The sequence below is a fragment of the Aquila chrysaetos genome, chromosome 12, assembly GCF_900496995.4.
Source record: "Aquila chrysaetos chrysaetos chromosome 12, bAquChr1.4, whole genome shotgun sequence".
In the NCBI taxonomy this organism is placed as follows: Eukaryota; Metazoa; Chordata; class Aves; order Accipitriformes; family Accipitridae; genus Aquila; species Aquila chrysaetos.
In genome coordinates this window covers 40,722,619-40,738,289 of record NC_044015.1, presented here as the reverse complement: position 1 = coordinate 40,738,289, position 15,671 = coordinate 40,722,619, and the positions used below count along the sequence as shown (strand labels likewise).

General features: G+C 40.5%; 1 protein-coding gene across 2 annotated transcripts in view; it reads right to left on the bottom strand.

Moving 5' to 3' along the window:
- Positions 1 to 15,671, bottom strand: part of CACHD1 (cache domain containing 1) — a 112,319-nt gene that overhangs the window by 13,342 nt on the left and 83,306 nt on the right. For both annotated transcript variants that reach the window (XM_030033683.2, XM_030033684.2), the window contains 8 exons: positions 14,607 to 14,840; positions 11,869 to 12,018; positions 11,189 to 11,312; positions 10,555 to 10,672; positions 8,651 to 8,819; positions 6,378 to 6,520; positions 5,597 to 5,778; positions 3,804 to 3,914 (listed from right to left, as the gene is read on the bottom strand). In XM_030033683.2, coding sequence (XP_029889543.1) covers positions 3,804 to 3,914; positions 5,597 to 5,778; positions 6,378 to 6,520; positions 8,651 to 8,819; positions 10,555 to 10,672; positions 11,189 to 11,312; positions 11,869 to 12,018; positions 14,607 to 14,840 — 1,231 coding nt within the window. The remainder of the gene's footprint in view (positions 1 to 3,803; positions 3,915 to 5,596; positions 5,779 to 6,377; positions 6,521 to 8,650; positions 8,820 to 10,554; positions 10,673 to 11,188; positions 11,313 to 11,868; positions 12,019 to 14,606; positions 14,841 to 15,671) is intronic.

The window sequence follows — 15,671 nt, the reverse complement described above, 5'->3', positions numbered from 1 at the left end:
AAGTCTTTTCACTTAAATTGGACCTCACGCAACCAGAACATGGAGGAGAGAGGAGACAGCCCAGCAAGGACTGGATCACACCCGGGAACCGACCCTTCTCCCCACAGGCTGTTCTCCCTCAGCAGTTACATACACCCCTACCACCTATACAGATTTAGTATTTAGCAACATAAATTAGGATTAAAAACTCCCCACCCTCACAAATGAATGCAGGACGCAGCTCCTGCATTTCTAGCACCTGAATCCCCACTGCCTTGGGGGGGTTTACATTCTGCACTGCTCCTCTTTGCTCAGCCCCCAGCATTAGGACCTGAATATGAAGCTGCCATAGACATTTTGCTAAATCCCTAAAATTACAAAGTGTAGGAATGATTATGAATTTCAGGCAGAAAAAAAAAGCTGGCCAAGGTACAGACATGAATGAGGTTACCTTGTACCAGGCAACCAGGTAGTATTTAGGTGCTGGTTAATGAGCACCGTGTTAAATGCTTCAAATCACATCCCGCTAACATGCCAGTTATCCATGCTAGCTGGAGTTAAACAGGAGTAATTCATGTTAACGTGACACTGCCTCCCGCTGCCTGTGGAGTGCCAAGTGACATTTAAAACCATATCACTTCATAAATGCTCTGATTCAGTATCTTCCCCCAGTGCAGGGCAACCATAAAATAAACATTTAGGGAAAGGGCAGAACCTGAAGTCTCTGTGGCTGCTCACCAGCACTGGCAGCAAGAGCTGCTGTGAATTGCAATATTTCGCCCATACTGAAAATACGCTTGTGTTCCTATTTTTACATACCAGTTCGGGAATATACACAGTTGCCTTAGCAACCAATACATCAAAGACCGACAAAACAGTCTCAGGCTGATGTATGGAAGTGTATTTTCTTACAGCTCTATAAACGTAAAAAAGCGCTACTTTCACTTAGTCGTATCGTTTTAACTTTCCTCACCATCAGTGAAGCAATTGCAAGAGCTCTCCTGGCAGAAGCACGGTCTTGACATTTGCTGAGACTATTTGGATGCTGAAAGCTCCAAATAGAAATTATATTCTATTTATGTTGTTATTTTTCCAAAACTTCCTGTCCTGGCAAATTTCTACCTTCCCCTCAGGAGAAATATCCAGATACTCAAGACCTCTGGAATCAAGGCACTTGAACTAAGGTGCAAATCCTCACTGGGCAGCTGGGCATCAGAGCAGCAAGGTTCTGGAACAAAAGCCTTTGAATATAATAATAGAGGCAAAAACCTAATATTTACTATGGTGGGTTATGAAAACGATTATATGATGCAGTGGTGTGCAGTAGCCTGAGGCTGGACCGAATGACCAGGGAATCCCTGGCGCTCCTAATTCTCAAAGTTTGCTTCCTGCAGCACTGAGATGGCACAGCCTGACCAAGCTGCCTCTTGCCCCTGAAGGACACAAAACGATCGGCTCATCCTCAAATCACGGGGCATGCTATTTTGCACCTATGGGGGCTTTATGCTAATGACAAAGGAGATGAGTCTGACTTGCTACTTTTAAAAATTTACTCTTGTAAATAGAAATAAAAACATTTAGAAAAAGAAGATAACTGAATGGCACAGCTGGACTATACAAAGTAAAAGCTGCTGGCAACCCCCTACCCATATAAAACTAACTCTGTTTACTGGACTGAAGTTTGTTTGCTTTTAAAGAGGTACAGTGAAGATGTAGTCAGATCTAATTTGTAGATTTATAAATATAGATTCTTAAAAACCTGCATTTAATTTACTTTTAACATTACCCATTTCATTGAGAAGGAATGGGAAAAAGGATGACAGTGAAACAGCCCAGATATATTTAACTGCATGTGACAAGGCATCAAGCTATGAAGTTACTGCTCTGACAAAAAGCCATTAGGAATGCTGTAAATATTTTAGCTTCATTTTTAAGCATTAAATCCTTCTGGTTTGCTGATACAAGCTGTATTAAATAACTTCTTGCATGAATCTTCTACTCCCAGTTTCCAAAAAAGAAATGAGATATACATAAAATGGGAATGAGAGATAAGCGTCAGCTCCAGATAAACTAGTGTTGTTATTTAAACCCACAGAGCAGTTTCTAATGCGAGTATGCCTATTAACTCTACTGATTCCTCCCCCATCTATGTTTTTTTTTAACTAAGACCTCTTTGGGGATTATAACCGCATGTGACTATAAGCTTCAGAGGTCATATTTACCCAAGAATCACACTCACATCTGCCAAACTTTGTTTAACTATTCTTTAATCACGTTCTAATAACCCACACGAGCTTTAAGTTCTTAAAGCTAACTAAACCATCTCTTACTAGATAAAAATCAGAATTTTGATTAATTGCACTTCTCTTCTTACAAAAGTGCTTATTTCCCTTAAGTAAATTCTTCTGTGAGAAGCAACACGCAGGCATTATGCCTGATAATACTCCTGCCAAAAAAGACAGGCAGATGTCCTGTGGTGGGAAATCCCAAACAAAGCCGAGATGTCTCTGAGAAGAGTAGAAAAGCAGTGTCCCGAGCTCTGCTGGCTTTGTAATCTGTATTTACCAGCGCGATGTTAGCCGTCACATTTGTACTGGTGGGCTATTAGATGGAGCATGCACAGAAGCCACATGCTCAGTGCAAGTCTTGAAAGAGACTCCGTGTAAAAACCAAAATGATAACTTTACCATTTCTGAAACTTGGGAGAGCTTAAGCTAGGAAGGTTTAGTACATATTCTATACACTGACCTCCTTTAAACAGCCTACATCTCAAGGCAAACCTCAGCCTTAGGCTGGGGGCCTGGCCAGGAGGGAGCTGAAACAAAAGCAGCCTGGTCCTCGAGGAAAGGGTCATTCCAGTACTGACAAGATGTTCATAGAGAGACTGACTCCACTTCTCCTGGTGGTAATATTAACTGTACTGAGAATAAAGAAAACACTGAGAGTCTCTTGATCAACTTTGAATGAAGATACATTAGAATTTCCCCTTTCCTTTTTTTAAGCCATAGAAGCCTAGTTAATAAAGAAAATGCTTCTTCCTCTATGGCTATGATACTAATTTTGGTTTTGATCCCAAAGGCACAGGCCGCTGTTTCCACTCCGATTTGTTTTCTGCAATCCTGTAAGGGCAGTTGAAGGTTTACAGGCTTCTCCTCAAGTTCTTCTTACTCCTGAAAGCCCCTGTCCAGAACTGCCAAATTTAAACAGCCCAGGCGAGGAGCTACCCCAACTCCTGGAGTACGGACAGAGCTTTAATTAAAACAGCCTTGCGGGCTGACCTCCATTTGCAATTAGGTAGATCCGCTTTCACCTCATACTCCCTTCCGAACATCAACCTGGTACATACAACTTCAGAAGCATAAGTGTGAGTAACTTCAGGAAATTTAGAGATTAACTGTCTTGATGAAAAAGTATTTGACTACCAGCAGAGAGGGAACATATCCCAAACTGCCTAATGAAAGCGACCCCTCTCCTCCTCCCAGGTCCTTGTCTTGCATACATGACATCTCATCCCTTGTTCATCCAGGAGCACACTCTCGCCAATCGATCTTTTTTTTCTATATGCTGTTATTATTAGTATATCGATAAAGCTACAAAATATAAACCTACTCATATAACATGGATTTTTCACAGTTTTTCAGTATACTATTTCCACTGAATCTACACAAGGCTATATTACATTTCAACAAAAGCACTTTAAAAACAGATTTGGTTTTCAGTTCTTGAACACGTAGGAGTCGCTCAGCATATTTCTCTTCTATCCAAAGCACATCTTGATAATTAAGAGTGTTCTTGCTTGACACAAACCTGAAAACACCATTTACCTGGAAGAATGGACTGTGTGGCTGATCGTAACGACGTAGCCTGCCCCTCCAACATCTAAGTAGGGACCAGTAAAGGTAATTAGTCCTGGATTAGCCACCGCATGCAAGTACCTAAGGGAAGCCAAAAGAAACACTCCTAATTAGTGAAAAAGGGTTACTGTAAACTTTAAAGACAACATTAAATTCTGCACGCTGTGAACAACATGCTACCAAAGTAATGTTTCTTAATATTAAACAAGTACCTAAGCATGATTAGGACCCAGACCAAAACCAGACTAGCTCAATAAATGGTTCCTCAGAACATACAACTGCATTAAAAAAAACTCGATTTACTTCTGCATAGAATACGTTTAGTCTAATTTTAGACATTTTTCCCCAGAACAACGTATGACACAGTGCCAGCAGAGTCTCAAACTCAAAGCAAACACTGGCAAAATTATTGTGTTGCAAACGCAAGAGAAAGGATGTCCTGTAGGCAGAATTCACACAGGAAAATCTGGAAAGATGTCAGAAAGTGATTACAATTATAATCTCTTCCAAAACTTTACTGTCAACATAAAATGAGCCACAATCATGTCAAATATTTTCCTACTGTCATAAGAAAGTTTATAAAACATTCCAACTGTTGGAAACACTTTTGTGTATGAAATATCTATTACTCAGCTTTCCCCCACCCCAGTATATATACTAACCGGTGAGTCTGGACCGCACTGTGCAAGTGACAGAATTCTACTTTATTATTAGTGCTTTGCTTGCATCTTCTTTCCAAAACACTGCCATTTGGCTTTATATAAAAAACAAGACACTATGGCATGCTGCATATGGAGGCTTTTTCAAAACCATGGTTTGAGAAAATCAGTGAAGTGTAAAAGCAAAAAAAAACCCAAAAAAACCCCTCCCAAAACCAATCCCCCCCAAAATTGAGGGCTTTTAAAATGGAGACAAGGGAGTGTAGAAGTGCATTCAGTTAATTTACAACATGAATGCCCTGTTTATCTCACTACAAAAAAAAGAGCAAAATTCCGTCATCTGATGTCAGCAAAAACATAAATAACAACAAAAATGAAGAAAACCTGAAGAAAAGCTAATCAGTAGCTATGGTAATGATTTTTTCCAAGGAAAACATGGGTCAGGAGAGCTACGGCACGGCCAATGCCAGGAGCAATTCAGAGCCTTTGCCGTACAGCTGGAGGTTTGGGACCCGGCGCTGGCTCGTGCCTTTCCCAGCATCACGGTGCGGCAGGACCTGGCTGGCTCCTTTCAACAAAACACACAAGTCAAAACACACTCCAGAGCACTCTCAGGTCTCAGGCTCGCTCTCATTTGTAATGTATACAAATATTTTCCCAAATCAGCTGCTAGTGCATAATTAATAGTCCACAGTCCAGCCAGCAAATTTCTACTTTAAATTAGCGAGGAAACCCGCTGTAAACAAACAGGAAGACTAAAATATTAACAACCAAAAATGGCACAAGGAGCTGAAAATGCTCCCGAATTAGCTAATCCCTAAAGGGGATGCTCATTTTCTGAATATTTATATTCCCATCTGCCATAGCAGGGATATGAAACAGAAATGATCGCTTAAAATAAAAAGGGTTGAAATTGGAACCAATAAAGGTTTTAACTAGCTATATTTAAGCACCAAGTCTTTTACCCACGATGAAAACATTTCTAGTTAAATAGTTTATTAGCTGGCCGTAAAAAAACCCAGGCTATAAAATCGATACCAAATATTTTCCTTATTGCTCTCCAAGATTATCCAAAGCTTTGATAACAGGACCCTAAAAACTCACCATTGTCTCCTGGTGGGATCAAATGCTTTGTCCATGAGGGAACCAGGGTAAATTCGGAGCACCCCATTGGGGGTTGCTATGTAACGGCGCACAATATAACTGTTCAGGCTACTCATTTCCATTTGTGTCATCCATTCATCTGTGACGTGACTGGTAGCCATTACTTCATTTCTGACAGAGAACTGCAAAACAAAGGCGGACCTAGCAGGGTTCCTCTAAGACTTGCATGAAAAGATAATAAGCTGCTCGCGGGGTTTCCTAAAGAGCGATCGGAGATCATCTAAACTCAATTACTTGTTTAAAGTCTTCTCACACCAGACGGATCTGGCACATTCCAAGCAAAGGAAAAGCTTATTATAATGAAATACTGTTGTCGTTATCTCTGCGGCTTTTAGAGTTCACTGTTTTACTTCACGTAAATATAAATACTGTTCCGCTTGCACACAAAATAGGAACTTCTCATTTATATGCCAAAGAACACAAAGATATTTCTGCTAAGAATTCACTGTAGCTTTAATTTTTCTAGTGTTTACTTCAATAGCTGCTTATCACCCTTTTTCCCCGCCTCTTGGGGAGGAAGCCCTCTCCCTCCTCTCTCCACTCTTCTGGGCCTTGAAGCCCTTGGCCACCTCTCCAGGCATGGGAATACCACTCCAAACCACCGCTCCATAACCCTATGAGCATCAGGAGAGCGATGTTTCAGGTACTGCTCTCCTGGATGAAGGCGTGGGACGTGAGGAAAGCAGGGTCTCCAGGGCTGACCAGAGCACCGAGGACGTACCTTAAGGCCAGGATTGGCGATCAGGCGCGTGTTGTCGCTGAGGTACGCTGTGTAATGCTCCACCATCCGCTTCGTCTCGGGCTGGCTGAGATGTTCATATGGAGAAGAGAAGCTGCCCGCAGAGAGCATTACCGTAGGGCTTTCTAAAAATAGCAAAATATGAGAAAGTTAAGGACAATGAATTGCACATACCGCATAGTAAACACATTTGTACCACGAAACGGTATCTGACATGGTGTCCTGGCTGAGGATGCGTGGAAGGAATTACACTGACGCATTCTTCGCTCCTCTGCATGTTCTTCCGCTCTCCCACACTTCAGTATGCAAAGTGCACTGCTCCTTCAGGTCATGGGTGGACTGGGAGTGAGGGCAGGAAACATGAAGTTTTCCACCCAAACCAGAGCACTTACCAGCACAGCTGGCAACCCCAGGCACTGACAAAACTTAGGTTGCACATGAACTACCTTTCTTGCATCAAAATACAGAAGTCTGAAAGTTAGTCCACTTACTCTGATCTCTGTGTGTTATTTGGTAGACTTTAGTGCCCTTGTTCTCAAAGTCTAAACAATTTCTGAATTGCTACTTTTTGAAAGATTACAGAAGCTGTTTTCCCTTAAGAAAAGATTTTGTGCTAAAGAAGAAGAAATCTATTATCCATGTTTCCGTTAGATACAGCAGAGGAAAACGAAAACGAGCACTTTCAGTTACAGATAACGAACAAATGGAGAATTACAAGCGCAGAAGAGGGAGCTTACCAATAAAAGCGTAGCTGTCTGTGGTGATTTTCAGAACAGACTAGAAAGTAAACTTTCACTGTGCAGAAACTGCAATACCAGACAGCTTTTTCTTTTTAAAAAGAAAAACCATTATGATGATGCAGGGCTGAAGGTTAAGAAGAACGCCTTTTCTGAATATCTGACCCACGGAACCCAATTTCCCCATGTGTAATGGTCTCCAGAGGAAAAATTTCACTGGAGTATGTGAAGTGTTCTGCTTTTATTCACATTCCTCTAAAACACATCACCATACATCCAGCAACCATATGTACTGCAGTCATCACTTATGAACTTCTATTATAGTCCTTCATCTGCTTCCCAGACCAAATATTCTGACGTGATTGCATTTTGCTTTGCATGAAGTTTTTCCACTTGTCAGCTTAGTACTGCGTTTTTTTGGATATTTTCCATTTATATCTTGTCTTTCTGGATATAAGATAATCAAGACTAGGCACCACATTAAAGAAAGAAAAAACCCTGCATTTTAAACAATTGGCAAAGCAATTTCCATAGATTTGTCAAGTTCCTCCATAACTCCTCCAGTCTAATCTCACTTAGCTATTTGTGGAACTGCAATATAGCTAAGAAAATTTCACAACTATGCCGCTAATCCACCATGAGACCTTCAAACCTTGCTACAAACAAAAAGCACTTAATTCAGAACTTCTTATAATGTAGCACAGATTTTAGCAAAACCCCCAAGATTAGTACTTAAATATGAAAGCTTACAACTTATGATGCTTATACAAAAAAGCCTTTATGTTCTTAGGATGTATTATGTTTTTTAAGTTCTCTATCCTTTCCAGACACTAGAACTTAGACTGCCATGGAGACTACCCCTCTTTCCAGAAATGTTTGAGCAACTACTGAAATTAGTCAGGTAGAGCAGAATCAGTTTAGCTTATCAAAAGCAGGAATGTGTCAGTAACCTGAGAATTTTTAAGTAGGTAAGGAGGGTCTGGAAACCATCAGACCACTGAAGTTCTCACTTTCACCCAACAGACTTAACTTCTGACTTCACATGGACCGATGGTATTAAATGCTTATGGCAGCGAAAAACTTGCATAAATCCAAAGTAAAAAGAATAGTAGTCCTGCATGACTCACTGGGACTTCATCCTACTTATGTTATCTGTCAATAAGCTGCTTTACAGCCAAGAGAACAGAACTTTGTTTTAAGCTTGGTGAGACAGCTCTCACTCTCCCCACTCCACTTTCTGGGAACTTGATCAAGCAAGACTCATGGTGCATTTATCTCGTACTCTGACGAGCAGTCCCACTGCATTCATCGATGCAAGCGCTTGCCATTGAGCAGGGGAGCTATGATCAATGAAGAGCTATAAAAAGGTAATGGCTGATTAGAAAATCAGCCTTGGAAATAAAAGCCTCTCAAGAGGAGAGTATTTCCAGTGTTTTCTGAGACGAGTTTTACTTTCTGCTGGCACACTCTACAGAAACACGTATGAGGTGGTCAAGATGAACTGCAAGAAAGCTTTACCTAAGGTAGCCAGCTGCTTGAAGTGCAGGCAGGCGTTTGGCTGGCCCAGCAGATCCAGTCGATGATACAGGAGCTTGCTGCTGGGGACAGTGTTGAGATTCTTCAGCTGTTTAACAGGTATTTCTGGCTGTATTACCACGACACACAGAATAAAGGATGTGTCCTGTACCTGAAAAACATGGGCAAGTCATCAAACAGAAATGAAAAGGTGGAGGAGTTACAGAACTTATTTTCTATTTAGCATTCATTCTCTTTTCTTTAATTGCTCATCTCGTCCAGTTCCGGAAGGCAGCAGCACACTTCACCATACTCTCAAGGATCACAGTTCCCACTCTCTCTGAAAACAGACAGCTCCTTTTCAAAGAAGCTAATATGGACTTGTTCCTACAGAAAACAGAGAGAAGGATTGTGCTCAAACCATATCGGTCTCCATGCAGGATAGAGACACTTGTCTTCAACAGTCTGATTACTGCAACTCAGTCCCATACAGCCCCATCCCAATCTGTAATCATCTTGTATGTATTGGAACAACTAAGCTGTACAAAAAAATACTTTTCCACAGTCTATGCAGAAAATAAAAATATTTCGTTTTCAGGAAAAAAGCTTACATTAAGACCTTCATTTTGTTGCTCAATAGCAATAATTTCTAACACTCTTTCGTGGATACTTTTTGAAGTGCTATTAATAGAGGAGAGGCTTCAGGTTCACAGTTGATAAAAACACACTGGTATTCCCCTTATGAAAAATACAGAAAATTAACTCTCGAAAATAAGATTTTATCATTACCACTCTTAGTTGCGTGCTGCATGTGTCACATGCTCTACTGGTTTGTATATTTTAAGTATCCTATAGTACATCAGACTAGCAAAACTTGGAGTTGCCCAGCTGCTCTATAAGGGTGTTTGATATTTAATGTAGCATTACAACATTAGAAAATAAGCTCCAGACACCCTCCTATGTGAATTTCTGTTACACAATGACAGATTTAATCTCTTAAATCTGCTCAGCTTAATCTTTTAGGTTGGATTTAACTTAATACTGTGAAATGATCCACAAGTACCCTCTTCAGTTTGTTGGCACAAAGAAGTAGCCAATTATTTCTGGCATCAGTGAAATTCACCTGGATTATATTTAACCTTAGTTTCCATTTTAATCCCTGGGTCAAGATTAGCGTTCAGATATGTTCAAAACTGAAGAAAGGAAGACAGCTGCTAGAAGCGCTCTTGAAGCTCTTACAACTGGTAATATAGCCTGTTGCATACACATCGTACCCAGTTTCAATGAAAGCTTCAACATAACTAGTGTTTGTAAGAAAAGTGTTAACTTACAGGAAACATCATCACTGGCTACCGATACAGTTCTGCAACAAGATAGTATCAGAATGAGAAGCTCACATTTTCCCAACTGTATTAATTAATGGATCGTACTACTCTGCCCCAAACATAACAACAGTATTAAGCAAAAGAATGACGTAATACTAGACACTGCCTCAGCACTGTATTCAAACATGGTCTCTGGTAGGTATCTACGTGTCACCTGGCTTGCAGTATGACATCCAGACCAGCACAGATTTACTTCCATTAGGAAAGCAGGAGTATAATCTCTATGTAACTCTACATTACATATGTCTTACGAAATGAGTGCCTTCGTGAAGGAAAAGCACATACGTATCTATACAGATACATCTCAGAAGATGACATGCTAACAAACCTGAAATAGTAATTTCATTGGTTCTTCACTGTTAGAAAAAACCTCTACATTCATGCAGTTTCTGAGTAATTCAAACATTTCATACTTCAATATATAGCAATACTTCCTGCTTGACTATATTCAATACATTTGTGTACTCTTCAATATAGGAACTTACTCTATGCCACCCTGCAACAGTGTCACTAAGTCCTTACCATCTTCCAGGCGTAGCTGACATTGTAGGCTTCTTTTCCAACTTCTCTCAGTTTGTTTACATGCCAAGACAGTGAGGAGTTCACAGGAACTGTAATGATCTGGCTGCCCAGGGGAATGCTATATTGGCAGATATAACATACAGAATTTTATTAAACACTGAGAAAGCTCTTAAGCAAAACCCATCTACTGTACATTTATAAAAATATCATACAATATTAAAAGATTAACTGTTATCCATCTTAGGTGAATAAAAAGTGGATGTACGCTGAAAATGCACTTGTGTACTGAGACATTTTGAGTTAAAACACAGTCAGGTAAGACAAAGGCTAAAGAAAAACCCAGACGAAATAGTGGAAAACCTTCCTGACATGGAAGAGAGACATTAGAAAGAGTATCCCCCAGATCAGCTATGAAAACCCACTGCTTAGCACACCAAATGATAAAATGAAGAAAGCTGGAGGAAAAAACAAACCAGAAGCGTTCTGCATTTGGGGGAGGGGAACAAAAATCCATCCGAGTATCCAGATACTGTAGGAAAAGGAACTTCACCTTAAATTCTCTTAAAACTCCTCTAGAAATACTTCTAGTGCCCTAAGGACTACTAGCGTTTGGACAGGCATCCTGATTCCTTACCTAAGGATGTTTTGACGCACCAGCTCAAATCTAGGAATGTTCTCATAATGGATGATATCTGTGTGGAGAGGTGGTTCAGACAGCAAGTAGGGCCTGGTAAGGGATGGGTGCATAAGAGTGTATCCTAAAAAATAAAGACACAAAACCAGACACTGAATGCATTATAACAACTGAGTCCAGGATGAATATTTACAGAAAAAAAAAGAATGTAGTAACTACATGCAATTTTTACAAAGGCTTAACAAAAGTGAACAAGCAATATTATCAAAGAAGCTGCAAACTAAGAACTTGGTAAGTTGCAAATGAAAGACAGCTCAAAGAACCAAGCAATAAGGAGAGGCTGGGATCAGAGGAAAAGAGCTGAACACACATATAACAACACCAGTTTTGCCTTTTGCCCCACACATAGAAAACCTCAGGTGTTAAACATGTAGAAAATCTCAGCAGCAAGTAAGCATTTCCACATCAAAACTCCAGGACAGACATTTCAAGTCATGAATCCACCTACAGTCTCCAGCAACTCTCAGGCAAAACTAACCAAACAACATGCAATTAATCTTTTAATAAGTATTATCATTCATTACTTACAGACTATTGAGAGACATGAGGATTAAGAGTTTCCTTTTGACGGTTAATGATCTCAGTGGGACTAGAAGAGATTATTTGAGCCTAAAAGTTACCTTTATTATCAATGAGGAAAGTGTAGGAACCCAAGGAGTCTTGATAATAGGTGACATCTTCCAAGATATATGCGAGATTAACATCTACTCCAACAATCCCTAGCAGCAGGTTTCCGAAGTAACACGGTTTACTTACAGTCATTATCAGGCCTTAGAATGAGAGAAATAACATCAAACCATCAGCAATAATATCTAGTTAATTATTTTTTAGCGGAAACAGAGCATGCTCTTTATAATTTCAAAATGTTATACAGTTAAATTTTTTATAGTATTCCTTGCTGGGATAAGGACAAAAATTGGCACACCTACAGGGAAGCTGAGCAGGTTATCTGGCATGTCTGGCTGTTAGCCACTCTCCCTAATTAGTTCATTTCTATGTTTCTGCTAGTGACCTAAGGTACATTTAATCAATTTATTAAAATACACACCACAATTAATGTTTTGGGAGTTTTGTCAGTCTGCAAGTAGATGCCTTACAGATAAGAAATGCATTTGCATGAGAAGCCAAGGTAGTATTTTGTTCCTTTAACATCATTTAAGGCAATTTAAAAAATAGGGGGAGGAAGGAGGAAGAGAATTTGTACTTGTAAAGCAACAACAGGGATGAATTATTGCTCATCTAATTGCATATTCAGAATATGAAACCTCTGCTTAACTAAATCCCAGTATGGCCACTTGTCCTGGGAATCATACCCCTAATTACACAATGGTTTGGGATGCATCTTGTGCCTGAGGTAAGAACTCTCACTAATACCTTATTTCTCTTACTTTCTACACCATTGCTATTTGGAAACTCAGCAACTCTTTTCCTTCAAACCAATATAAAATTCATTTGCATGTATAAGCTTTTAAGTACACCTTGAAATTTATGTAAGACTAACCTTCTCTATTGCACCATTTCTAATCCTTCTGTTGCTCAAATTTTCCATTATGCTTGGATACAGCTTTGTCAGAGAGCAATAATACAGCTTAATTACCAAGGTTAGGAAATGCAGAAAGTAGCAAGCATTCTGACTCTGAAGAGATTTGGTCAGGCATGGTCTTAAATTTGTTTTGGGACTCAACAGACAAGGCAAATGTGCAACCTAAACTCAGCAGTCCTTGAAAACTATTCAACATAACCCTCAACTACTCCTGTGTACCAGCTGAGACTAAGAATATGCAAAGTCCTGAAAGAAGAAATAGAGAATTTGCTCAATTGTCAAAGCAATATAAAATCACCAATGTATTTCCTAACATCACTGTGATGGTCAGATCCCTTTTCAGAGCACCGGAGCAGTGCTAGAGAAATGTCAGGTGAGCTGCCCAAGAACCAGCAGGGGTAAACCCTACAGCTATGACATTCCAACATTTAGGAAGGGCACCAGATCCCAAAGGTAGAAGGAGAAGCAGCACTGCAGCTCACAACTGATGACGCTTAAGCAAGTATTAGCTCAGGCAGCGGGACCCACAGCTGGGTGTGTGTCCAGCCGGGAGAGCTTTGCCAGCACTGTGGGAGCAGCCTAAGCCCGCTCCCTACCTCCTGAACCTGCCCCCGGCAAGAACCCCAAAAAAGGATCACCCTGCAGTGCATGCTTACCCTGAGCACAAATGGAACTCTCCGATTTCTGCATTTCTTACATGTGTCATCTCACATGCATGCTGGTGCGCTCCCAGAAGTCTCTACCAATATCTACACCTTCAGTCTTTCCATTACTGGATGTAGTGGCAAATCAGATCAAGTTGAACACACAGTTTTTGTTAACATGGCATCTAATTTTAAGGTAAAAGGGAAGATCCATGCACCTTCCCACCACATCAGCATAAATTAGGAACTGATGGGAGAACCAGACTGCAGACATCTGCTGTGTTAAGATATTCTTCAGGATGCATTCACAGTCTGGAGAAAAACTGCCACTAGGCTTCTACTAAATTCAGCGTATCACTTGCTCCAGACTGGCCAGGCAATCACCAGCCAGCTCAAGGCTTCCTCTTCTGCCCAGGCTGGGGGCAGACCAAGTGTGCTGAAGCTAAAGGAAGAACTAAGGATAGCGAATTTTAGACAATAATTGATAATCTTTCTTTGTGCCATTTGCTAAGCTGGTTGCCTTCCCCCTCTCACCGAGGTCTGGCTGCCACTGTCCAGCATCCCCATCTTCACAGCCCGGCAGCATGGAATGGATGCTAAACTAGTTGCGAACACCCACTGCTTGGGGTGCAAAGACAGAAAAAAGGAAACTCCAGCAGGAAGGATGACTCAAAAGTCACGTCCATGGCTCCACAGGAAAGGGAGGCTCAAACGATAGTTAACTTTTTCTCTCTTCCACTGTGGGGACTTATGCAGTCCCCTGAGTCTACCTGTAAGGCCTCAAGACATACAGAAGTACTGATATAATGAACCCTGCAATGGTGCAGCATGGCGATGGCTGTCATTTCAACGTGACAAGATTGCTTCCCTCAAGTACAAAGAACTTCTCTCCACAAGTTAAATTATGGATGCTATATATGTACACATATGCAAGAACAAATTTCACCCCCAGGAATCCAACCTAAATCTATCTACTCCATGTCTTCTTACCACTTTTTTCATAACTAGACCTTCTGCAGATAAAAAACCTGCTGGCATGAAAGGCTAATTTTATATTTGCCTTGGGAACACACCTAAAAACATCATCTTATAAGACTATATTTGAGAATACGAAAGCAAAGGGAACCTAATCTCTTACATTTTTATACCTAAATTCAATGTAAGCACTTACCGTCTCCCATTTCATCTGAGAAAGGCAGACTGAAGACTGCCTCATCGATCATTCGGTTGGGGAGGTTTGTATAGAATCGGCCAACTGTAGTTTCCAGGTTACTCAGCTGGTTTAGGACCATCATGCTTCCCTTGATCACAGGTAGGGCTGTTCGGTCCGGCACCCCGTACTTTACCGAGTTCTGCTCTGCCAGGTCTCGCAGAAAGGCTAGTTCCTTCAAACCTGTTACCCCCTCTGAAACAGAGATGCAAGACATAGAAAGAAGGAGATAAAAGAAGCTTAATTTCCATCAAGACTTCAGTATCTTACTCCAAAGTACTGTAAATAAAAGCAAAACAATACACACGCTATACTGTAGGAGTGAATATACTTTAGGCTTATTTAAGCGATAAGGTAAAGTGCTGAAAGACTAGTATGGTTTTTGGAAAAGTAGTTAGCTAGTACAAAAATTTAGTAAGATTGCCTCTCACATACTGTTACACGGTGCAAAAATTTAACATGCTGTTCACATCACCACTTTAAACAAAGATCTTTTAACAAAGACTTATGTGACCCATAAATCCACAGGACAGCTCTTTGTTCTCCACTGGTGGCTAGTCCACATAAAGGACCAGGAGCATATTATACACCCTTGGAGATAACAGGCTTTGTTCTTTAGCTTAAACATTAAAAGTTTCACATTTTACACAAGTCCCAGGCTCAATTCCTGCAGACAAATCAAAGACTGTTGTACATATTAGGTCTCAAATGAGTATTTAAATTTACAGTCAAACGATACATTAGCTTAAGCATTAGTTTCCTTGGCTAGAGCCCGTGTGCAATATTTAGTAATACAACATACAGCCTTCTTACTGAAAAAGCTTTGTTGGAAAAAGCACAGGATGCCAAACTACTGTGTGCGTGATCTTCATATTTAACTTCACTCTTAAGCTGGGTCCTAAGTTCTCAAAGCATTTCAGATTACGTTTGATGTTACATTCATGCTCCTTAGCTAATGACTGAAACAGAAGCCACGTATACTCTCATTTTACTGCACCAGGAAACAGGGGCAGCGTCAGGAAGGTT